Here is a 24,876-nt window from a genome sequence, read left to right on the forward strand (position 1 = left end):
TTTTGGGTGGCATTCCGAGAAACCACTTGTTATATTAGTTGTGCTGTGCTATTTAACTGGTTTAAATTGATATTTTTTTATTTTTTTTTTGCAAACAGCTGAAAGTTTGTAAGCTTGGCAATTTGCAATTGCGGTTGCATAATTCTGATAGCAACTATAGATCTGGACATTATGACTGGGTGTCTGTGCTGGGAGAGTTCTGTAATCTTAAAACGTCTCATAAAAACAACCATAAATGTGTCAGGTTTCCATTATTTGTCTCATTTGTCTATAACTGAATCTCCTCCTTCTACTTCCCTACCTGTATATAAAGCTACCAAGACCAGCGCTGACATTAGGGAGATCCAGAACCTAAAATGTCCGCTTTCTTTTTCTTAGCAGATTCTGTCTGCGTACGTCTGATGCTGAGTACATTCCTGGTACTCATATTCTTGGTGCAGTTTATCACTAAACGGAAGTAGTCACCATATAACTTACCTCCAGGTCCAACACCACTACCTCTGATAGGAAACCTGCATTTATTGGACCTCAGACGACTAGATCTCTCTCTGATGAAGGTAAAGTCAAAAGTTTCCGAAATCTTCATGCACATTTTCATAAAGATGTGACTTGGGTTATACTGTTACTGCACCATATTTGCTATTTTGCTTATTATCATATTGTTATGCATCATGCTATCATATTACAATATGCATAAGTCTTGTTATACAGGGTGTAGTCAAAAATACTCATCCAGCGCTGTATCTCAATACTGGTGTCCTATATTGAAATAACAATAGTGTACTTGAATAGGAAGGCATCGCTACACGACAGTATGGCGCACGGACCCCTGGGAGCCTTGGAACATGGATTTTAATTTTGTACTGTGGCCCCTATAAGAGAGTAAAACCGAATTGCAAAGTTGAAGAGTAGCAGGTGAGAAGCAGAAATCAGCTTTACACCTCTCTATGAGTCCTGTAGGACCCTGTTGTGCCTGAAGTAATTAAAATGTATTCAAAGTGGCCTCCTTCTACTATGATAGGGGCAGATTATCCAGGAAGTCGTCTGCTGGACATTCAGGTACCGATTCGTGTTGAAAGTCCCTGGAATGAACATGGGTCCAACGACAGCTCCATGCATGTATTGTAGCAGAAGAAGGCCACTGTAAGTACACCTGCCTTACTTCAGTCATAGCAGCAGTTCCACGGAACCTGAGGGATGCAGATAGTGGATTTCTGCTTCTCACATGCTACTTTCCAACTTTGCATTTGGGTTTTACGCTCTCTCTCTTACAGAGGGGCCACAACTCTTACTGCTGGTGCCAGTAGTGACCCTCCCTACACCCATTACTCGGGGCACAAGCCCCAACAATCCATTTCCGGTCCTAGTATAAGATGTTTTGTAGGTTTAGTGCCTGTGTATGGGGAGGAATGCTTTCTATGTGTCCTGGGGTGTGCATTATAACAGTTGCGTTATTTGTATATTATTGCTATTTTTTGTCTTCTAGCTTTCAGAAAAATATGGTCCAATATTCACCATTCACTTGGGCATGAAGAAGGCCGTAGTGCTCACTGGAGCGAAGACAATAAAGGAAGCCCTTGTGGAGGGTGCAGACAAGTTCTCAGACAGAGCTTTTATCCCTATATTTCATTCTATCCAACGAGGAAATGGTATAGAATAGAGATGAGCGAACGTGCTCGGCCCCGCCCCTTTTTCGCCCGAATACCGCGATTTTCGAGTACTTCCGTACTCGGGCGAAAAAATTCGGGGGGCGCCGTGGCGGCGCGGGGGGTTGCAGCAGGGAGTGGGGGGGAGAGGGAGAGAGAGAGGGCTCCCCTCTCCCCTCTACCCCCGCACCTCTCCCCGCCCCCCGGCGCCCCCCGAATCTTTACGCGCGAGTACTGAAGTACTCGAAAATGGCGGTACTCGGGTGCGTAAGTACTCATTACGAGTACGTTCGCTCATCTCTAGTATAGAACTCTGTATTTTTTAATTCTTTGTTGTATTACTTGTATATTGTTGTCTGTAAACTGTTCCAAAATCCTTAGCATGTTAACTTGTATGATATTAGAAAACGATCTTACTTATGTCAGAAACAGCGCCACTCTTGTCCATAGGTTGTACATGGTAATACAGTTCATTCCCATGAGGTTTTGTAATATTTTAATTTGCTTTAACTTTTTTTTTCACAGTCTGATGATTTCTGGTAATATATGAAATGTCCAATTGAAAACCATCAGCAGGCAACCTGCTGACAGATTCTTTTCATTTAAGTAGATCTACACACTATTTTAAAGTAGCACCGACAGCAGCACTAGTATATTTTTTTGTTATGGTTGTCTATTAGAGAAATGCATGAATACTAATTCCCTAGAATATGGTATGTGCCTAATTCTCAGTGGTTTCTGAGTTTTCTGACAGCTTGAGTCTGCTATAATATAGTCGGAATGTACTGAAGACTTGCTGATCTCCAGCTCTAGTATTAGATGGCTCCAGCTCATTTTCTCTCATGATATTACATCTTGTAAAACATTTCTTGATAGAATATTTATATTTTAGGGCAGTTTGTCAGTCCTATAAAGCAGAATGTGTTAACTTATTTTTATGGGTGTTACCAGTTATGTAATGAAGAGAGCACAGTTCATACTCTCCCATTTAATGGTAGTCAGTATAAAATCAATATGTTTCTGGAGGACAGTGGAGAAGTACGTGCAAAGGGACATTTTCAACAAACATTGCTGGTGCTGTAATAGCCCACTGGTAAAGGCAAAGTCCCTTGGTGCAAGCACCAAGTCAGGACTGACACCTAGGGTGATGTCACATCATGATATTTTCTTGGCAGACTGTTTTTGCAGGGTGGTTTGCCATTGCCTTCCCCAGCAAGCTGGGTACTCATTTTACTGACCTCAGAAGGATGGAAGGCTGAGTCAACCTTGAGCCGGATACCTGAACCAATCAGGAATTGAACCTGCAACCTTCAGGTCGTGAGCGAGAGCTTAAGGCCTTAGTCAGACGGGCGATTTTTCGCGCGATCTGCGCATGCACATGCGTCCTGCGATTTTATAAAACCATTGCTTTGCAATGGTATCGGACACATGAGCGCTTTTTATGCGCTCGTCCGATAAATTATAGAACAAAAAAATCGCAGATCGCACCTATCTGCGATCTGCGATTCCTGTTCTCTTCTGTATATGCGCTCATTGGGCCGGCGGCAGCAGCGCCGACCCCATTGAGAACATATAGAAGACAAATCATTCTTCTCTGCCACAGCTGTAACAGCTGTGACAGAGAAGAACGATGTTTGCCCATTGAATTCAATGGAGCGGCAATACAGCCGCTCCATTGAAAGCAATGGGCTGCCGGCGTGCGCGGGGTGAATTGTCGGGAAGGGGTTAAATATATAAGCCCTTCCCTGCAATTCATTCTAAAATGTGTTAAAATAAAAAAAAATTGTATACTCACCTTTCCGCTGCAGCCGGAGTCCAGCCGCGGCCGCTGTCAGTTCTCCTGAACTGCTTCTTGGCACTATTCAGCCAGCGGGGCTTTAAAATCCCCGCCTGCTGAATGATCTGCCTCTGATTGGTCACAGCCCTGACCAATCAGAGGCTGAAAACACTCACACACCCATTCATGAATTCATTAATGGGTGAGTGACTGCTGCCTCTCAGCGCTGAGCCAATCGGGGGCAGGTCTGACTCACATCCATTCATGAATTCATGAATGGGTGTGAGTGAGGCATGCCTCTGATTGGCTCAGCGCTGAGCCAATCAGGGGGCAGGTCTGACTCACACCCCCTTCACACCCACTGCAGGACGGCCGCACGGAGCTCCGGCTGCCGGCAGAAGGTGAGTATACAATTTTTTTTTATTTTAACACATTTTAGGATGGATTGCAGGGAAGGGCTTATATATTTAAGCCTTTACCGACAATTCATCCCGGGCTCACCCGCAGCGCATTGCTTTCAATGGAGACGGCTGTATTGCCGTCTCCATTGAATGCAATGCGCTGGACAGCTCCGGCCCATTTCTAATGAAACGCGGCTAGGAGCAGATTTTCGGGCGATTTGCGGGCGACTTGCGTGCACCGGTCACGCGATTTGCGGATGCGCATCCGTCATGCGATCCGCAAATCGCGCGAAAAATCGCCCGTCTGACTAAGGCCTAAGACTGCATTTCCTCTTTCAACACTCTGCACCACACGGGGTATTGCAAATCCTAAATTGCTCACGTTTTGCAGCTCTTCGAACCCTAAAATACTCATGTGACGTCAATGCAACAAGTGGCAGACTAATCGCACACATTTTTTGATCATGCTACTAGCATGTGATTTCATGTTGAACGACCCAAATCACTGCGTAGCCCTAGCCTTGAGCATGTACACTTTGCAAAGATAGTCAACCTCGTTTATGCAACAGGACACAAGTTTACGTCCTGGCTGCCTGCTACTTAAGGCTTTTAAGTCTTTACATGCCGCTATTAACCCCTACATGCTGCAATTAATGTTGATTGTAGCAGGTAAAGGGTTTACAGAGAGAGTGTGCTAACTCTGTGGGGTAATTGCCCTGCTGCAATGTCATTCCTGAGAGCCAATAGGTTGCCATAGCAAACGGATGCTATTGCTCCACTTCCGGGTCTGCCATGTCATATGATTGCTACCAATAGTGATAATACAATGCAGTACAGACGTACTGCAATGTATTACCACATTAATTATAGGATCACAGGTTCAAGTCCCATACAGGGACACAAACATGTGTAAAAAAGATAAATAAAATAAAAATAGTAATAAAAATTATTAAAAAAACAGAAACAAAACCCTTTTTCACCCACTCTCCCTTCCTTATAAAAAAAAACCCCAAAAAAACCCCCACGTTTGATATTGCCATGTCCATAATAGCCTGCACAATAAATAAAACACTTTATTCATTCTGCATGGAAAAAAAAACTTTAAAAATGGAGCCAAAATGTTAATTTTGCTCATTTTGCCTTCCAAGAAACATAATAAAGGTGATAGAAAATATTAATGTACCCCAAATTTGTACCAATAAAAGTTACAGCTCATCATGCAAAAAGCAAGCTCTCATAGAGCTCTGTCAATGGAAAAAGTCATTTTTGCTGCATGCCTAATGCTGTAAAAATGCAAAAAAGCAATGCAAAATTGGCGATTTTTTTTCTACCTCCTTTAAAAAAAATGTAATAAAAGTTAAACAATGCATTATATGTACCCAAATGTTAGAATAGGTGGGGGCCATATTGGATCTCATAGCTGCCCCCTGGTGTTGACTGTAGAAAGTATTTCTGAACATAATTATTCCGTAGGATGAACCCAAGCAATATCAGGACAAATTGGGCATATCTGCTGGCACCTAGTGTCCACGTTGGCCTCTTATCCTCTTTATCTTTGGTTCCCGTCTTGCTAGAAGCAGCCCAGGAAGAAAAAGCTCACTGGATAACCAGGGCTTAGGAAAATAACACCACAGAAAAAAGGGAAAAACCTTCCACGTGACCAAGGGTTAAAATATAAGTACAGACCGGGGGCCCGTAAATATTACAAAGCTGTTTTATTGCTACGCGTTTCGGCGTTAAAATTACGCCTTTTTCAAGCAAAATACATATACAAAATACATTTAAAGAAGCCATCTTCTATACATACAAGGATTAAACTCACACATGTTGATGTTCACTGCGTACGCCGTCCAAAAGCCCCTCCTCCCTTGGAAGGAGATTCGATCACATGACCAACATGGAGCGCGGGGAAGTTTTTTTCCTTTTTTCTGTGGTGTTACTCTTCTCAAAGAAGCATTGCAGGAACTGCTTGTGCCCCACAAATAGTGTCTACCAGAGATTACCCCAATAAATAGTGCTCACCAGAGTGCCCCCATAAGTAGTGCCTATTAGAAAGTACCCCCCCATAAATACTGCTAAACACTGTTGGCCTGAGAACAACCAATAATTTGTTACCTACCAGAGAAACACCTACAACTCATTATCTGCACCTACATAAAAAGGGGCCTGCCAGATTGTACCCCTGGAAACAATGCCAGCCATAACAGGGGCAACCATGTGATACCTCTATAAAAGAGCAGACAAACGGTGGTGTGAGGTGTGAGCAACCCATAAGGGACAATCATTGTATTCTCTAGTCAGCATCAGGACAGAGACCTAGTGTAATCCATATGTGGGGAGTAATAGCCGCAAGGTTCCCTATTAATTTAGGAGGAGGGAGCTAGAAACATAAAAGCAAATCTATGAGTTGCCCTCTCAAGTTTTCAATATGCTATTAAACCGCTTCTTAGTAATATCTATTACCCAGTTTCCCTGAAAATAAGGCAGGGTCTTATATTAATTTTTGCATCAAAAGATTTAATATTTTTACATGTATAGCTGCCTGGACACTATTTACATTGACTTTTTTATTAACTGTAATTTAATTTGGGAGTAGGGATTATAATTCAAGCATCCTGAAAAATCCCAAAAACTCATTCTGCATCCTCAACAATCCTGAAAAATCATGCTAGGGCTTATTTTCAGGAAACCAGGGGTACGTCTGTTTCTAAGAAATCCAGGTGAAAATATAATGCCATAACTTTTCCTGAATTATCACTCACCTTTCTTAGACCCCTAAATGGTAAAGCTTCCTAGTTATTAAGCAATACATCGTTAGTGCTGTAGTATTGTATAACAATACTTTAGCATTTAGGAGTCTTGGGGGATATTATTTACTTCATGAGTTTTTTACTTCATTTGATTTTTTTCAATGAGCAGAAATATAAGAATGGACACATACATACCTACAATTCTGACATTATTCATTACTTGTGGTCTAGGAATGGACAAACAAAGATTCTCTTTTTCATGACGATAACATGCTAGCTACATTACTAGATCTGGTTATGGCCGGCACAGAGACCACCTCTACGACACTGCAGTGGGGGATTCTGCTAATGATGAAATATCCTGAAATACAGAGTAAGTTCTGATTCCTGAAATTCTCAAATTTTGCATGGTTTTTCCATGGAACTTTATACATTACCATGACAACACAAATGTCATTTTATATTTCTTTATGGTAGTGGTCTCCAACCTGTGGGTCTCCAGCTGTTGTCAAACTGCAACTGGCAATATGTCCCTGGCTGTCATGGCATGTTGGGAGTTGTAGCTTCACAACAGCTGGAGACCAATGGGTTGGAGACCACTATTCTATGGTAGGAAAATTACATGTGACTGCTTCTAGAAAGGTCATGTTGCAGGCGTATGTAAGGCTTTGCTCACGCTGTGTCATGATTTCTGTTGACTTGGGTCTGGTTTCCATTTTTTGGATTATTCTGCTCTTCTAAAAGACCAAAGAAACCTGATAGAATGGAACTATGACACCAATGTGAACAGAACCTAAATCACACTATGCATCACCTATGGATTGCCATCAGCTGCTGATTGATTAAAATCCAGATAAGTAATTATACACTCTTTGGAAAAACAAAATCAAGCACCTAGAAGGAGTTGGCATTTTGCAGCAAAACTCGATATTCAGGACATCCTGCAGCCACATGTGTTCCTCTCATGGCGGCTTCCAAGAGGAATTTTCCATCAGGATAATGGTCAGCTGCACACACAAGGGATTTCAATGCATTTAATTTTTTTGCTGCTAATAGAACATGCATGGGACATAATAAGGGTTTGCATGATCTAGAAGCTTGGTTACAGCAATTGTAAAGAAATATCTCACAGGACACATACAGAACCTGTATGCCTCCATACCCGCCCATATCACATCTTGTATCCAAGCCTGAGGTGGCCCAATAGTGTATTAGAGTCTCCATTCCCACCTGTATCACATCTTGTGTCCAAGCTAGAGGTGGCCCAACAGGGTACTAGAGCCTCCATGTCTGCCCGTATAATATATTTGTATCCAAACTAGAGACGTTACAACAGGGTACTAGAGCCTCCATGCCTGCCCGTATTATATCTTGCATCCAAACTAGAGGTGGTACAACAGTGTACTAGAGCCTCCATGCCTGCCCGTATCACATCTTGTGTCCAAGCTAGAGGTGGCCGAACAGGGTACTAGAGCCTCCATGTCTGCCTGTATAATATATTTGTATCCAAACTAGAGACGTTACAACAGGGTACTAGAGCCTCTATGCCTGCCCGTATTATATCTTGCATCCAAACTAGAGGTGGTACAACAGTGTACTAGAGCCTCCATGCCCGTCCATATCGCATCTTGTATCCAAGCTAGAGGCGGTACAACAGGGTACTAGACCCTCCATGCCCGGCCATATCACATCTTGTATCCAAGCTAGAGGCGGTACAACAGGGTACTAGAGCCTCCATGCCCACTCGTATCACATCTTGCATCCCAGCTAGAGGTGACCCAACAGGGTACTAGAGCCTCCATGCCCGCCAATATCACATCTTGCATCCCAGCTAAAGGTGGTACAACAGGGTACTAGAGCCTCCATGCCCGCCGTATCACATCTTACATCCAAGCTAGAAGCAGTACAACAGGATACTAAAGCCTCCATTCAAGTGTTCAGTTTTCCACAATAAAGGATCCTTGTGCTCTAATATTGTAATCACTTACTTATATCAATGTTACAATCACACACAGCAAGTGTCATTCAATTCTGACAACTCTTTCCAGGTGCTTGATTTTTTTTACAATGATTGTGGGTATATAAAATTAATAACAAGTTATTTAGGTAATTTCTCTTCTGCATTACATCTGATGTAGCTGTGTTTGTCTGCAGAAACCATACAGTGTCATTATGTCATAATTGTCCATTATCATAATTGAGAGTTATTATAATTTATAATACATCAACACAACTACATTAACGAGTTAAAAAAGAAGTGAAGAGCAAGGCATCACTAAAAGTGGGATAATAAAGGATGTTCACTTTGAGCGCTGCCGTGTTCTATATTTCTTGAGCCATAAGGGATTTTTGGATCATGTCCTATGAGGCACGTACCTTTATTTGCTTGGCATTCCAGTGCTGAAGACTTTTTTGAATATTTAAAGAGATTAAAACTTGCCTGACACACTAAACCTCTCTAGGAGTCAAAACAGAAGGCCTTTATGGAAAAGCATTTCCCACTCTGGCGGAGCAAATGCATCCATCCATTACATGGTACTATTGTATAGGGTCATTGCACGCAATTTTGCCATGTGGTGTACACAAAATTTAATGAGAACAGCAACAAAATCTGCAGACTAAAACAAGGCACTAATCTGTGTTTTATACACTTACAGAAAAAGTTCAAAGAGAAATCGATTCTGTTCTTGAATCTGGACGTCTCCCGAGATTTGCGGACAGACATGCTATGTCCTATACCCATGCTGTAATACACGAATTTCAAAGGTTTAGCAACGTGATCCCACACCTTCCACATGCCACATCTATAGACACCGAATTAAAAGGTTACCATATCCCCAAGGTAAGTGAATTATCAGAACATGGACTGGGTACAGCACTGTATGGGTCCTTGGAGGGGCTCAAGTTCTACTTCAGGGCATCAGATATTTTGACAGCTTGGTCACCTATAAACTGCAGTGTGGTGCGTTTGGTGGCTATAGATCCAGACTGCTGAGATTACGAAAGTGACTGGTGGGTGGTGATCCAGAATGTTGAGGGTCCAGGAAGGTAGTTCATGTAGGCAATCTGGGGTGATAAGGGTGCAAGAAGGGGGTGTTGTGGAAGTTCATGAGACACCTCATCTTCATTTCCTTGTGATACTCCTACTATATGCAAATAGTTTTTCTGTATATCAAAATTACTCGTTACAGTTTTAATTACTCTATAGAAAAATATATCTTACTCCAAAAAGTCTAGATGTAGTCTTAGAGCCCATTCAGACAGATGTATTACCTATCCGTGTGCTGTCCATGTATTTTACTGACAGCACACAGACCCATTATAGCCAGATAGGCTATTGACACAATCCTTTTTTTCACATAGACTAATAGTCCATGTGAAATAAATCACAACATCCTTTTCTGATCTGTATCACAGACCAAAATTGGAAATGCTAAGTCCGCTGCCTGCTAGGCTAAGCAAGGTGCGCCTAAGTAAATGAGCCCTTAGTTTAATGAAGCTTGGACTTTTGTAGTACTACTGATTGTAACAATTTAGCTACACCAGAATCCAAAGGAGTATCTTAAGTTTTATGCAGTTTTGTGGACTGCAGTTGTCAAGCTCAGGTGTCCATCTAATAGTCAGAGGGAAAAGATACTAACAAAGAACAACTCCCACTTTTATGGACCCGCCCCATCCAAATTTAATACTATCACCCAGTTAGTGGGTTGTCCAAGATTAGAAAATAGCACCTTACCTGTCCACAGGCTGCATTTGGTATTGCAGCTCGTTCGCATTTACCTCAATGACGTTGAGCTGCATTAGACTAGCCATAGACTAGTTTGAAGCTGGTTCTAGAAAAAAAGTACCCATAATTTTCTATTTAGGGTTTGCCACAATTTTTCCCAGTGAAAACAGCTGATCGGAGGTCTCTGAAGTCAAATCTGCAGTGATCAGAACTCGATTCAGTGCCAAGTTTGACCCAGGGGATGTTCTGGATCCCGGGAGGTCTGATCAGAGACTCTCCCAGAGTGTCTCATCTGCTGAGGTTACTGGCGGAGGCCTGGTCGGGCTTTGCTAGACGTGACGAGTTAGTCTCAATTCCGGGCCCCCTTACTCCAATTCTGGCTAACCCCCCAATTCAAAGCTTTTGAGAGGAACAGAACCTTGCTGCTAACTCCTGTGATACGGGTACCACGCCTGAGAGAAGTGACAAGCCAAATGGGGGTTAAACCTTTAGCGGAGTTCTTTGTGTGGACACAGGCACCGCCGGGAGCTTGGATGGTATACCTACAACTGAGCGGCTCACTGGACTCCCTGACACCCGGGTTGAATCTAACTAAAGCCCTTACTCCTTTTGAGGAACTATGCATGTCACCTGACTCCCCGGGACACCTAATTTCATTATTATACAGGCTAATGCTGGACCGTGAGATGGGGGACGAAATCCCCGAGGTTTACGGGGGCATGGGAGGGCGAGTTAGGGAAATGCTTCTCTGCTGATCTCTGCCGGAGGTCTTTCATTCTAACGCACAAGGTTACAGTCCACTCCAGGCTGCACAAACTAAACTATAAGGTCCTGTCCCATTGGTACACTACTTCGGAAAGAAATACATAAAATGTTTCCCCAAACCTCCTCCCAGTGCTGGAGGTGCTCGAGCAGAAGAGGCAATATGGTACATATCTGGTGGGAATGCCCTCCGGTGGCGGCACTATGGAGGGATGGGGAGGGGTTATACAACAACCTGTGCGGGGTGGGTGTAGTGTTCTCGCCCGAGATGGCCCTGCTGTCCATGTTCCAGGGGCCTATTGCCCACGTGAGAAAAGGCCTACTGAAATTTTTTATACTAGTAAGGCAAATTATTCCAAGGTTCTGGCGAGCCACCTCGGGCCCCACTAAGACCCACTGGGTGGAGGCAGTGAACACGCTAGCCAGATTCGAGGAGATGAGGGCAGAGGAGGACTCTGCGGTGAAGAAGTTCTACGCAACATGGCGACCCTGGCTGGACTTCAGATTGTCCCCCAGATTGGGGGAGTGGATCTCCCGGTCGACAAACTCGACATAGGCACACAGCACCCTGATACCGCCTTGGGAGCCGATGGGGTAGCATTGTCCCCCTTTTGGCGCTGAGGGTGGCAGATATGTCCATACTGGCACCCCCCTGCCCCTGGGGGACACAATGTAGGTCACAAGGCATATGCAAACAGGTCTACAAAGTGTTGGCATAATTTCTTTCCCGAATCACCCACACCCTATCCCTACTCCCACCCTCTCCTAATCCCCCTAAGAGCTCTTCGGAGCACTATCCTTGGTTAATTCTTCTTTCGCTTTCTCTCTTATTCACCTTCTTACCACCTCCTGGACCCCTACCTCGAGGTGGGATAGAATCTCGTCAGTAAAAAGAAAATGTTGGTCGGAGGCGGGCCAGCAACAGACTCCATGGTGGCGAGGTAGTGGAGTGGGAAAGTGGGCGCAGCATAAAGTATGTATATGTTACAATTGTATAAATGTCTGAAATGCACCCCTTGTTTGATTTATTGCCTACCTCTTTGCCTCAATAAAAAACTTATTGAACTAAAATCTGCAGTGATCAGGGGATCATTGGGCCTCTTTTGGGGTTAGCGCTGGCTGAGAATTAGAAACCTTTATATGATTGTATCAGGATGGATTTACAACTTTGAAGTCATACACATGCCATATAATACAATCATATGCAATAAACCGTAACATAGTAGCATGGTTTCCTAGCTTCTGCTTTATAGAGGAAGGTAGATTCAACCGATGAATGGAGATGGGGAAACACAATATACCTACCTTTTCTTTCTACTATTCTCAATTCCAGGGAACAACTGTGATCCCGCTGCTTGCATCTGCGCTGTATGACAAACATTACTGGGAGACGCCATTCCAATTTAATCCTAACCACTTCTTGGATGCTGAGGGGAAGTTTGTAAAGAATGAAGCTTTTCTGCCCTTCGATGCTGAATGAAACACGACATATCGGCCGACACAGGGGAAATATCTGGCCATCAAAGGCTTTCCCCAGGAAATTCAGCTGTTTATCAGGTGTGCAAGAAACTGACGGCTTCAGCGTGAAAACAGTTATCTGCTGAGACAAGTCCTTTAAAGTGTCATCAGAAAAGTACTTATTGTACAAGTCAAGTATTTATGTTTAATATTTTTTAAAAACATTTTGGTGATCTATTTTTGACAGTCTATATTAAAACTAAAACCTAAATTCCTGCAGATTTCACATCGACCACTAAGCTTAATAATAGTCTGAGACTCTTTGTACTGCAGAGAACACTTTACGGCAATCATCTCATTATCATCACAGGCAGGATTACAATGATAGAAAACACCTATATATAAATAATATATTCACAATAGGTGATGGTCACAGCTCACCCCCCACCCCCTTCCTGTACATTGACATCTACACAGGTGACATAACATGGCCACAGCACTCTCCCATAAAAGTGAATGAGTCCCCTTCTGCCCATTGTGTCTATGATCCCTGTTGCTGCTGTAATGCATATCTGTAAATACTACTGCTAACAGCACCTCAGGCACAATGCCTCCCCCTATAGTCATGTACAGACAATAGAAAAAAAAATCTACACTTGGAAAATAAAAACTGATTGGAAATTAGAAAATGTTTCACTATCTGATTTTTTTTTACATGGCAAGTGGGATGATTTTTTAATATGAATATTGCCCCTGAAATAAAAGAATGTTCCTGAAGGTTCATGAAGCCCTGTTGGGGAGCTTCTAGCTTAGATACAAGATATGATACGTGCAGGCATGGAGGCTCTACTACCCTGTTGTACCACTTCCAGCTTGGATGTAAGATGTGATATGGGCAGGCATGGAGGCTCTAGTACTCTGTTGTACTGTCTCTAGCTTGGATATAAGATACAATACGGGTGGGCATGGAGGCATACAGGTTCTAGTACCCTGTTGGGCTGCTTCTAGCTCAGATACAAGATGTGTTATACGGGTGGGCATGGAGGCTCTAGTACCCTGTTGGTCCGCTTCTAGCTTAGATACAAAATGTGATACAGGTGGGCATGGAGGCATACAGGTTCTGTATGGTATCCTGTGGCATATTGGTCCACATTTGCTGTAACTGAGCCTCTAGATTTTGCAAACACTTAGGCTGTCAAAGTTGGTGTACCAGATGGTCGAATACATGATGTTTTGGTGATACGTTTAGCTACCAGGCAGCCACGGAAGTGTGACAATGTTGTGGAGACATTTCTGTGACAACCTTGTGTGTGCGGCCGAATATTATCCTGCTGTCTCTTGAAGCCACCATGAGAGGAACACATGTGGCTACAGGATGTCCTGAACATATCACTGAGCTGTCATTGTCCCTCATACCACTACTAGGGGTGACCGACTGTCGTATGCGATGGCCCTCCAGATCACCACACCAACAGGAGGGGCAGTGTGCAGCTCTACAGCAAAGACAGGATTGAGGCGCTCAACTCTAGGTCTGCAGACACACACAGCCATAGTCAGTGCCCAAACTAAACCTGTATTAATCGCTGAAGACAACGTGGGTTCACTCTGTAGCAGTCTAGTTTCATTGTTCATGACACCACTGCAAACAGAGATGACAGTGGGTGGCTGTCAAAGGCAGCCCATGTAATGGGCGCCATGAGACCAAATGTCCTTTAGCCAAGCGCCTGGAAATGGTTTTGACAGACACAGAGGCGTGTAACGATGGTGCCACCTGTCTCTGGATGGTGGACAACAAAACTTTTGGAGCTGCTCGTGCTTGTCAGATGATTGGATGATCCTCTCTACTGGTGGTCTGTCGAGGGCGTCCTGAGCCCGGTCACCTTGTGTGCCCTCACACATCCACTGGTTCCAAAATCTCTGAACAGTCTGGTCAGAATCGCTGAGGTGGTAGGCAATTATTTTTTTTATTACAACTCCTACTAGGGGCTTGATTTTTTTTCACCAAGAGCGTACATTTGCTTATGCAATAGAGGTGTGTGTGGGGGGGAAGACTTATTCGTGACATCAGATGATTGGAAGGTATGAAGATCAGTGTAAACCGCTATAGCTACTCTACTGGCTGCTGTTACTATTTGCGATCTTGTTAAATTTAGCTTCTTTTTGGCAGATATAAACTCCTGTATCATTAATCCTTTTCTTACATTTTTGTTTTTTTTCTCTGTAGGGCGCAGACTTTGCTTGGGAGAGAATCTTGCAAGGATGGAACTGTTCATATTTTTCTCAGGATTGCTTCAAAAGTTCACATTTGCCCCTCCACATGGCATGAAGGAATGTCAATTAGATACTGCTGCTGAACCTTGTTTCACACTACGACCAACCGAAGCCTCAGCTGGAGTGTTGTGCTGAAGTGAAATAACTTGTCTGGAGGAGGGCAGAATTTTGTCTTTGGATTTCTTAACCCTTTCCAATCCACTGTCTGACGTCTAAAGACATTCTAATTGAAGGCTCTACAGCTCCGATGTCGGAATACGTCTGGCAGGGTATTCTTACTGTATATTACTGGCCGCTCTGTTTTCGGGGGCCTCTCCAGCATGCCCCATACTGCAGTACTGGCTCTAGCCAGCAGATGGCGCCATTATATAATGGCAGAAAGAGAACCCCCCCTAGGAAATCCTAAATCCAAAATTGGATTGCAAAGGGTTAAAGGTTAGGATCTGACCTGTGCTTTTGAAAATTGTGCAAGGCATTATGAATGAATTGACCTAATTTTGTGATGCAAATACAGTGAGTTTTTTTTTTACAGTTGAAACATGGAAAACTAAATGTGTTTCATCTATAAAAAACATTAAGCCAGCGACTTAATTGCAATTCACAGTAAACCCACACACAGTTTTCATATGTAGCGGTCAACCACAATGTGTGAATACACTCTTTGACTATTCTCACCACATTTAAAAATGCAAACCTGAAAACGTGATTAGTTATGCAGTCTAAGGTTATGGGCTCACAGTACAGGGGCCATTGAGTCCGGGGTTGTGATAATCACCAGCTTAACTATTTCCTTGCTGTCTGCTCTCGAAGCCGGGGCTCAGTCCATTGAGTGGACTTATCTTTTCATTTTGTGCGCACACTGTTCATAGTGAGAGGACACTATGTGCATGCTGCCTTTCGCCCTCTGCACCAATGTTCCTTGGATCCCAAGCTCCATTTTCCTATCTTCCAAGATGGCAATGTAAATCGTCTGCTAATATATTTCTTTTGCTATGTGTTAAGGCCCATTTACATGTATGATTATCGCTCAAAATTAGTTCAAAAGACCAAAAATGAGTGATAATCATTACATGTAAATGCAGGCATTGACCACTTTTCATCTGAACGATGATTTTACGGTGATCTTAAAATCCATCGGTCAGCTGCAGAGAGATATAGTATCTCTCAACAGACTGCATGCTGTGTTCTCCACGGGAGGCAGAGATAACATTGTATTCTGCTGGGCATGTGATTAGTCACATGCTGGGCTCTGCAAACAGCTACTGGAGGCCCTTTTACATGCAAATGAAGATGATAAGGTGTTAATGGGTATAACTGGTCATTAACACTTTATGCAAAAAGATCGCAAAAACTTTCAATGTTTCAATCATTTGAAAGATTATCTTTGCTTGTGAATGGGCCTTTAGACTATTAGTATTCTACATGTGCTCTTTGATTGACCAGTGCTGCTCACATGATCAGCGCTGGCCAATCAGACAGCAGTGTGAAGTGCTACAGACTACTGATGTACAGTGTATATTAGGTAGTTAGAAGATTGAGGCAACCATCTTGGAAAACCAAAGACAAGACATGGAAACCAGCGAATTTGAGCGACTACGGTGCAAAGGATGCAAGGCAGATAATATAACACTTCCCCCTATGGTCCCATGACAAAATTTTGTACCAGGATGGAAGGTTCCTTTAACAGATTAGGTTGAACAACTGTGTGAGCAAAATTTTATAAATAAATATACATATGGAACTCTCCACACTTCTGTCAACCTAAAACAGATTCCTACAATTTGGGACATTTTACTTATTCTCAATGATTGTGGGTCATAGAAATGAATCTAAAATTTACAAAAATGATACAGCTTTACAAATGGCCTTCATTAAAAATATCCTACTGTTTTCTGTGTGCAGCACCTGGAAACAAACTCTGTATAATCTGATCCTGTAGTCATATTCCTTGACATCTGTCCTCTACTAATAACATGCACATCCGCACTTATCTTAATGTGTCTGCCTGTATCACACGGCTCAGCATACAGTAACACGTTTTTGGATCTGTATCAGGTTTTTATAACCCACTCAAGACAAACAATAAAGAGAACTTTTTGTACCCGTGTCCTTTCCTAGGACATTTAACATATTAATGATGTACAGTAAACATTTAACAGCTCCTGTTACTGAAGTCTGGATCTCATAAATTCTTTGTATGTCAATTTTTCTATCTATACGCACATTCACAGAGCTCCAGACTAGAAAAATTACCTTGGAGTCTCTGGCTCCCAAATGGAAAATTTAGAGGCCAAATGAAAATTTTAGTACTATAATAATAATACTAATAATACGCTTTAGTACATACAGTATATGATGTAAAAAAACTTACTGTACTATAAAATTTTTTATATATATATATATATATATATATATATATATATACACACATGCAGAGTGCAGTCCCCCTAGTATAATCTACATATATCATCCAAAACTCTCTTTCCAATAATTATCTACACATCCAGAGTAACGTGCCCCACAGTACAATATACAGAGTTCTGTGCCTACTCCACATGTTCTCCATGCAATAATATAGCCACAACCAGAGCACTGAAAGCACATTGTAATAACCACCACTAAAGAACCGACAGCACAGAGTATAATAATCATAACCAGAGCGCCCCCAGCAGAATATAATAATCATAACCAGAGCGCCCCCAGCAGAATATAATAATCACAACCAGAGCGCCCCCAGCAGAATGTAATAATCATAACCAGAGCGCCCCCCCAGCAGAATATAATAACCACAACCACTATCAGGGGACAGGGTGTGGATTGTAATGTGAAGCTGTGAGAGAAAGAAATTATGTAGATATGATACCTTTTAATGGCTAACAAAAATACTTGTTATAGTAAGCTTTCGAACCTTTTAGGCTGGGTTCACAAAGGGTGGATTTGCCGTGGAATTTCCCTGCAGAATTTCGCTGTGGCAAATCCACCTGCAGCAGCTAAGCCCGGGATTAGTCAGCCTTGTGGACGAGATTTGTTAAAAATCTCGTCCACACCGGGTGGATAATCCGTGGCAGCAAAGCTGGCTTTAGGCTGCGCTGCAGTGCAGATTCCCAGGACGCAGCATGTGCATTCTTTTTTTTCCGTTGCAACCTTGCTCCTTTCTATGGGAGAGCCGGCCGCAATGGAAAAGCGTGCGGTGAAGCCACTCCGAAACCCCCGGCTATCTCACGGAAATCTTGCTGTTTTTTCGCTGCGGCAAAACCACGAGATTTCCGCTGGGATAGCATCCCGTGGGATCCCAGCATTAGGGTCCTTCATGTTTCCTTTTGCAGCTGACCACTCACAGAACCTCCACAGAATCCACATCAGCATGCATGCACCGGCCACTGTATGTCTCCTCTCACTTCTTTCTCCGATTCTGAGAGCACTTTCCTTCTCTCCGGCTTTCACTCGACCTTTCTCTGTCATAGAGTTCTTTCTTACTTGCCATTCTTTAATAGACCTCACTTTGTCTTAGTCATGCACAGGGGCACCTGCCTTGTTTTTTGTGCTTTCCATGTTTAATTTCTTTCTGTGATTGTTCCTACCAATAGAAACCACGTAATCTTGTAGATATGATACTTTCAATGGCTAATGAAAATACATGATGTTACAGAAAGCTTTCGAACCTCTCAGGTGTGAGGAGCTGGAGGGATCCCTAGTGTAAGGAGCTGGAGGGATCCCTAGTGTAAGGAGCTGGAGGGATCCCTAGTGTGAGGAGCTGGAGGGATCCCTAGTGTGAGGAGCTGCAGGGATCCCTAGTGTGAGGGGCTGCAGGGATCCCTGGTGTGAGGAGCTGCAGGGATCCCTAGTGTGAGCTAGAGCTAGAGGGATCCCTGGTGTGAGGAGCTGCAGGGATCCCTAGTGTGAGGAGCTGCAGGGATCCCTGGTGTGAGGAGCTGCAGGGATCCCTAGTGTGAGCTAGAGCTAGAGGGATCCCTGGTGTGAGGAGCTGGAGGGATCCCTGGTGTGAGGAGCGGCTGCTTCTGAAGCTCCAATGTCTTCTCTGCTTGTCAGAGTAGATGCTGAACAATTACAGTTATGCTGTCTCACACTCTCATCAGTTGCTCTAGGGGTACTTTTTATAAAAGTATCATGAGAAATAGAACAATACAGGCATACAAATCTATCATTTGAATCTATGAGAGAGAGTGCACACCGAAAGGAGCCTAGTTTATAGATTAAAACACTGACATCCCTCCGCTCCTCAACCGGAATGGAATACATAAATAGTTTGAGTGTGTTATCCAGGGTTGGTGGAAAATGTGGAAACTGTCTTTCGTCAAATGAATTTAGAACAGTCAATTGAGTAGATGCTACATTCCCCTGCAGAGAGTGACAGTATCATATTGGAAGATATTTACTTACATTTCTGAGGGGACTGGATGGATAACTCTTTCTCCCTATGTCCAGCCTTCAAATTGATAATAGACTTCAACTTGACATTTAAAGCATTACATACCATGATGTAATAAACGTTAACTTGACATGTTCAATGGCATGTGATGTCTTAACTAAAGCATCACTTTATCCCCTTAATGACGCTGACCTTCTTTTGTCATTTTTGCTTTTTCCTCCCAACTTTCAAGAAAATCATAACTGATTTATATACAGTATGTTAGGCCGAAAACAAGACATATTTCGATCCAGTTCAGCCTATCCCCCCCCCCCAATGTTGATCCAGAGAAAGTTAAAAAAAAGAAACAAACAATGATGTAGAAGCCAATTTTTCTCATTTAAGGGAAAAAAATCTTTCCCTACTCCAATCTGGCAATCAGAATAATCCTTGCATCAACAACCTTTCTGAATTAACCAGTCACAATCCAATGACGTAGCTGTCTGATGGCTTGTTTTTTGCTGAATGAATTATATTTTTCAGTGGTACTATTTAATTTGACATATAATATATTGAAAAACATTTAAGTAAGCTGAAATGGAAAAACTACAATTCCGACATCTTTGGGAAGATGGGGTGTCTTGTTCTTAAAGCATACACAAACTATGGCATAAATGACGTGATAACGTTATTCTATGGATCAGTACGATTACGACAATACCAAATTTCTATAGTTGTTTTTTGTTTTGCTGTGCTACGTTTAGAAAAAGAAATTTAAAAAGTAGAATTCTTTTCTGCTCTATCTTCTGATAGCCATAACTTTTTCCTTCAATACAGTTGTGTTAGGGCTCATTTTTTGGGGGGACGTCCTGTAGTTTTTATTGATACCATTTTGAAGTTCATGCCTAAGAGACGGACGTAGGTGACGAACAAGCTGCTGGCAGATGCAGTGCGGTACGCCTCACTGGACCAATCTACATAATATACATACCACGTGGGAGAAGTTTGAACACAAATCACTCATGTATGGTTTAATTATGAGACTAAACAAAGGCACTACATAAAATACAACAATGTCCATATTGCAGCGCTCCACTTGGATTCCATTACAACAACCTGTGGACAGGTTCCTGTATAGAAAACAATTATAGCAACAATATAGTGAATCAAGTAAGTAACTAGGGTAAGGATGGTAAAAAGTCCCTTTGGCTTAGTATATTCTTATTATCCCAAATTATCATCCTTGGTGCAGTCTGCGTTCATTAGTATTCAGTCAGTATACAGCAGCTGATGGCGTTTCAAACATGTGGATCTCACCAAATCACAAACAGGGCATATAACAGAGTTGGAAGTCTGGAAGGCCCAACATTTCAGATCTTTGTAGAAGATAAATCAGAGAAGACACCTGCTATGGATGGGAGAGGGGAAACCTGACAGACCCACCGCTGCCAACAATTTGTCACGGATGGGAGAGGGAAGACTCAACAGATCCTGCCTCTATCACTGATTTGTCACAGATCGACTGTTCTGAGCGCCTCGCTGCTATGACCGCTTGTCACTGCAGAGCCTCGATCAATCACTCTAGCAGGATTGAAAGCATGGAATTGTTAGAATACAGGTGGATATGTATCCAGCTTTCCCAGGCTTCTACATGCATGCAGACCGAGAGCTTAGATCATCCCCTGCTCTGTTCTAACAGCCTAGGACCTTGCCATAACCACACAAATACACGCTGCCACCACTAGTTGTTAAGGGAAGCTGGAACTCAGACTACAAATTATGAACACAATCTTCGGAGTTTATGGTTTGTTTTAAAACAGACATGACGTATCTAATAAATTGTAAATTTATTCTAGCAGTGTGAATATATATATATATATATATATATTATGTAGGGGTGCGCTACAGAAGATGGCCTGTAGGGGGCAACAGACAATCAGTCTGATGCCTGAAATAAGAGGGAAAACATCCACAGGTGTGGTGAGTGATATAAAAAAGGGTTGTTCCTTTGGCAGTGAGAGTCAGTGTCTGGCTGAGAGAGACAGAGAGAGAGTGCAGGGCTGCCAGGCCCGTGTGACAGCTCAGTGGAGCTGGGGCTGCTAGGCCCAGTGTCAGGCTGAGAAGGCCAGAGGTGGAGAGGGAGACGCCCCTCACCTCAACACCTAGGAGAGGTGTGTATGCCTGGGAGATTCAGGCTGCAGTAATCTGTGACTTCCCGTGTGAGCAGAGAGGCACTGTGGATGAGGCATTGCAAGCTTCCAGCAGGATCCCTGGTGACCGCCTGCCTTGGACTAGAGTCTGAAGAGACTGAAGGCACTAAAGACTGAGGACCAGCTGCGCCCTGGATACCCACAGGTCTGTGCAGAACCTATGGACTTATATGGTATCCTCAGCTGAGGATTTACCTGCTTTGCCCACGGACTGTAAAGGGTTAAAGCTATAAGAGACTTTTGTCGTTTTCAAGCATTTATTATTTATTTGGAGACCCAGTCGTTTGTGTTGGTTAAAGTTATGTGAATAAAGTGAAGATAAATAAGGAAGTGACCGTTTGGCGTGATATGTAACCCCCGTGTTGTCAGAATATATATATATATATATATATATATATACACATACACAAAAGGGTTGTTACATGGGAGTATAAGGGTATACAGGTATACGTAACAAGACAGTATTTTAGAATACAACAAGGAGAAAAGTAAAAGAAAGATACCAGATTTAGGATATCTAGCCCAAGGTTCTGATTCGTGCTGAGTCACTGAAGCAAATGGGACAGCATTACGCAGGGCGTATCTCTGGAGTCTGACAATAAGAGTTCGTTGAGCCCCGAGTTATAAAGGATCCCTCAGAACACACCTTCCCCCGCCCCCTCTGATGTCATTCAGGAAGGCTAGGGTGGGGCCATGCATCCCTTGTGGAAAAATCATAATTCCCTATTTTTCCCTTATCTTCACAGAAGATCCTCCGATCAGGAATTTGTGCCTGACATATTTCCAGTCATGATGTCATCTATTCAGCGATACTAAGCATGACACGTAACGTATGCTCAGGTACGCACATACGGCGTTCGGGGTCTTCTGGGCTTTGGCCCTCAATGCATCTTGGTGCGTTTTGTTCGGTGGGCCCACCCAATTCTAAAAATATAAATCCTATCGGGCTGCGACCTTCGCATGACCCAAATTTCTTTATTAACAATTTTTCCTTTCATCTGACTGGCGGTGCCTAAACGTAGCTCCTAAATGAATGAGCTACCTGAGACTTCATTAACAGATAAGCGATAAAACAATGAGGTGTCCACATGCTAATTCTAACTAAGAAGACATTTGGAGCCAGGAGACTAAAGGCCCATTTACACTGAAAGATAATCGCTCGAAAATTGCTCAAATGACAGTTTGAGTGGCAGTTTTGAGCAATCATCTTAATATTAGCTACTTAAGAGTTAATGCAGGCGGAACGGGATACCACAGCGATAGCTCCAAGAACAAAGCAGCTGTTTTGTATATGCAAACAGCTGCATTGTTCTCGGAGCTTTCAGCTGGGGTTCCCGCTGAGAACTGCCAGTGGGATACCAGCTGAAAGAATGCTATCAGTGCTGCCCGCTTAGAAAAGCAGCATACGGCACTCATAAGAGCCATCTAGAAATCACAGATGAACGAATAGTGCACGATGGCCGCGCATTTAGACACAACGATTATCGCTCAAAAGATGGCTTTTGAGCAATAATCATTGTGTCTAAATGGGCCTTTAAGGAGAATGGAGGGGCTTTTTTTACATCACAGCTAAGGTCAGATAATACAATTACCTTTCTAAATGCAAAAATCCAGCCGGCAGGGGGGATAAAAGAGGCGAGGGGCCTGAAAAATTACCAACGCTATCTTAACTGCACACAAGATGGATGCTGATATAGAATGGACGCTGAGGCAGGCCTACCAGTCTCTACATCACAACACCTGTCCACCTTCTATAATAAAGTCATCACAGCTGCATGCATTTTGCAGGATAATGTCCTTATCTGTAAAAGGGAAAATTTTGATCAATAAATGCCTTAGAGGGGCTCATGGTGGAGGTGTTGGCTCAGTTTAATGTCGCAGACACTTTATACAGGAACAAAGTATTTTATTATTCTCACATAAGCACATCAAGCTTAGTGGTTACAGTCACTTATAGTGGTACAACAGTTTAATAGTTGCAATCACACTTGGTAAAAAAAACCTTGACTTTAATGGTTTAATAGTTGCATAACCAGAAACAATTTCTTGCTGGGGTCCATAGGACTGTGTGTCACACTACATATCCACCAGAAGATCAGGTTGCCTCCAAGATGGCTGACTGTTCTTGCATGCTGCTATCGGTCAAAGGGAGGCTTCTCCCTACAACAGCAAGTTCGGGTTAGGTTTAAAATTCAGGATTACACCATAAGGCCTTAGTCACACGGGCGTTTTTCCCCGCGATTTGCGGATCGCATGATGGATGCGCATCCGCAAATCGCGTGACCGGGGCCGAAAAATCGCCCGAAAATACTGCTCCTAGCCGTGTTTCAATAGAAATGGGCCGGACCTGTCCAGCGCATTGAATTCAATGGAGCCGGCAATACAGCCGGCTCCATTGAAAGCAATGCGCTGCGGGCGATCGCGGGATGAATTTTCGGGAAGGGCTTAAATATATAAGCCCTTCCCTGCAATTCATCCAGAAATGTGTAAAGAAAAAAAAAAAAATATATATATATACTCACCCGGTCCCGGCAGACGGAGTTCAGCCGCGGCCGGCGGCAGTTCTCTGAACTGCTCTCTGTAGTATTCAGCAGCCGGGGATTTAAAATCCCGCCTGCTGAATGAGCTGCCTCTGATTGGTCACAGCCTGACCAATCAGAGGCAGCTCTCACTCACACCCATTCATGAATTCCGTCTGACTGAGCCCTAACACATACACAGCTGCAATGTGGGTGCCTGTACCAAGTTCATGTTGCCAATAGTTTAGGTAGCATGAACCTCGTGACGAGTTACCTGTAAAGGCACAATTGCAATATTTTTTTTTTGCAAATAAAAATGCATGTTAACCCCAAAATTTACATATACACAACATAACACAACACAACAAGGATATACTTTGCAGAAGGGGTGAGGGCAAATCAACACTCTGCGGTCCATGTTGGAGCATCCCTTACACTTCCCAAATAAGGAAGATGGAACAATGCCTCTGCAGTGCCACCTATTGGATGGCAGCATTCCAACAAATCAATGTCCAACCCTTTATACAGGTCTTTATAAAAATGTTTGGTAATTAAAAACCAAGCCAGACTCCATATACAGACAGCTTTTTCGGGGTGTTTGCCCCTCATCAGTGTGCAGTAGGATTCTGACTTGGCTTGTGAGAGGCCTATGACATGAGTCAAGAGGGGTGCCATCACTCCTTAAGGAGAGCACCTAGAAGGTGTGCGAGGAGACTTATAAGGCCATGCATGCTCCTCTGAGAAATATATGCAAATAATGATGATGGAAAAATAGCTCTGCATCACTGCCTATTAACCCCTTCCCGCCACAGGGCATATCTGTATGTCCTGGCTCCCTGGGACATAGCGCAACAGGATGTGCAGTTACACCCTGTGGATAGCATGAGATCATAGGAGATCCCGCACTATTCGGCAGTGGGAGCCATCTGTCACCGATAGCCAGCCTTCCCCTGCAACAGCTTGGGTGCATCGGGACAGCGGGCCCT

The 24,876-nt window shown here is 43.2% G+C and overlaps 1 protein-coding gene across 1 annotated transcript in view; it reads left to right on the top strand.

Annotated features, from left to right (window-relative positions):
• The window catches only part of LOC136577915 (cytochrome P450 2W1-like), a 127,156-nt gene that overhangs the window by 44,667 nt on the left and 57,613 nt on the right, over positions 1-24,876 (top strand). Inside the window, exons 3-7 of the mRNA XM_066577831.1 lie at positions 462-557; positions 1,487-1,649; positions 2,539-2,684; positions 6,806-6,947; positions 9,232-9,416. Coding sequence (XP_066433928.1) covers positions 462-557; positions 1,487-1,649; positions 2,539-2,684; positions 6,806-6,947; positions 9,232-9,416 — 732 coding nt within the window. The remainder of the gene's footprint in view (positions 1-461; positions 558-1,486; positions 1,650-2,538; positions 2,685-6,805; positions 6,948-9,231; positions 9,417-24,876) is intronic.

Source organism: Eleutherodactylus coqui, chromosome 8 (genome assembly GCF_035609145.1).
Source record: "Eleutherodactylus coqui strain aEleCoq1 chromosome 8, aEleCoq1.hap1, whole genome shotgun sequence".
NCBI lineage: Eukaryota > Metazoa > Chordata > Amphibia > Anura > Eleutherodactylidae > Eleutherodactylus > Eleutherodactylus coqui.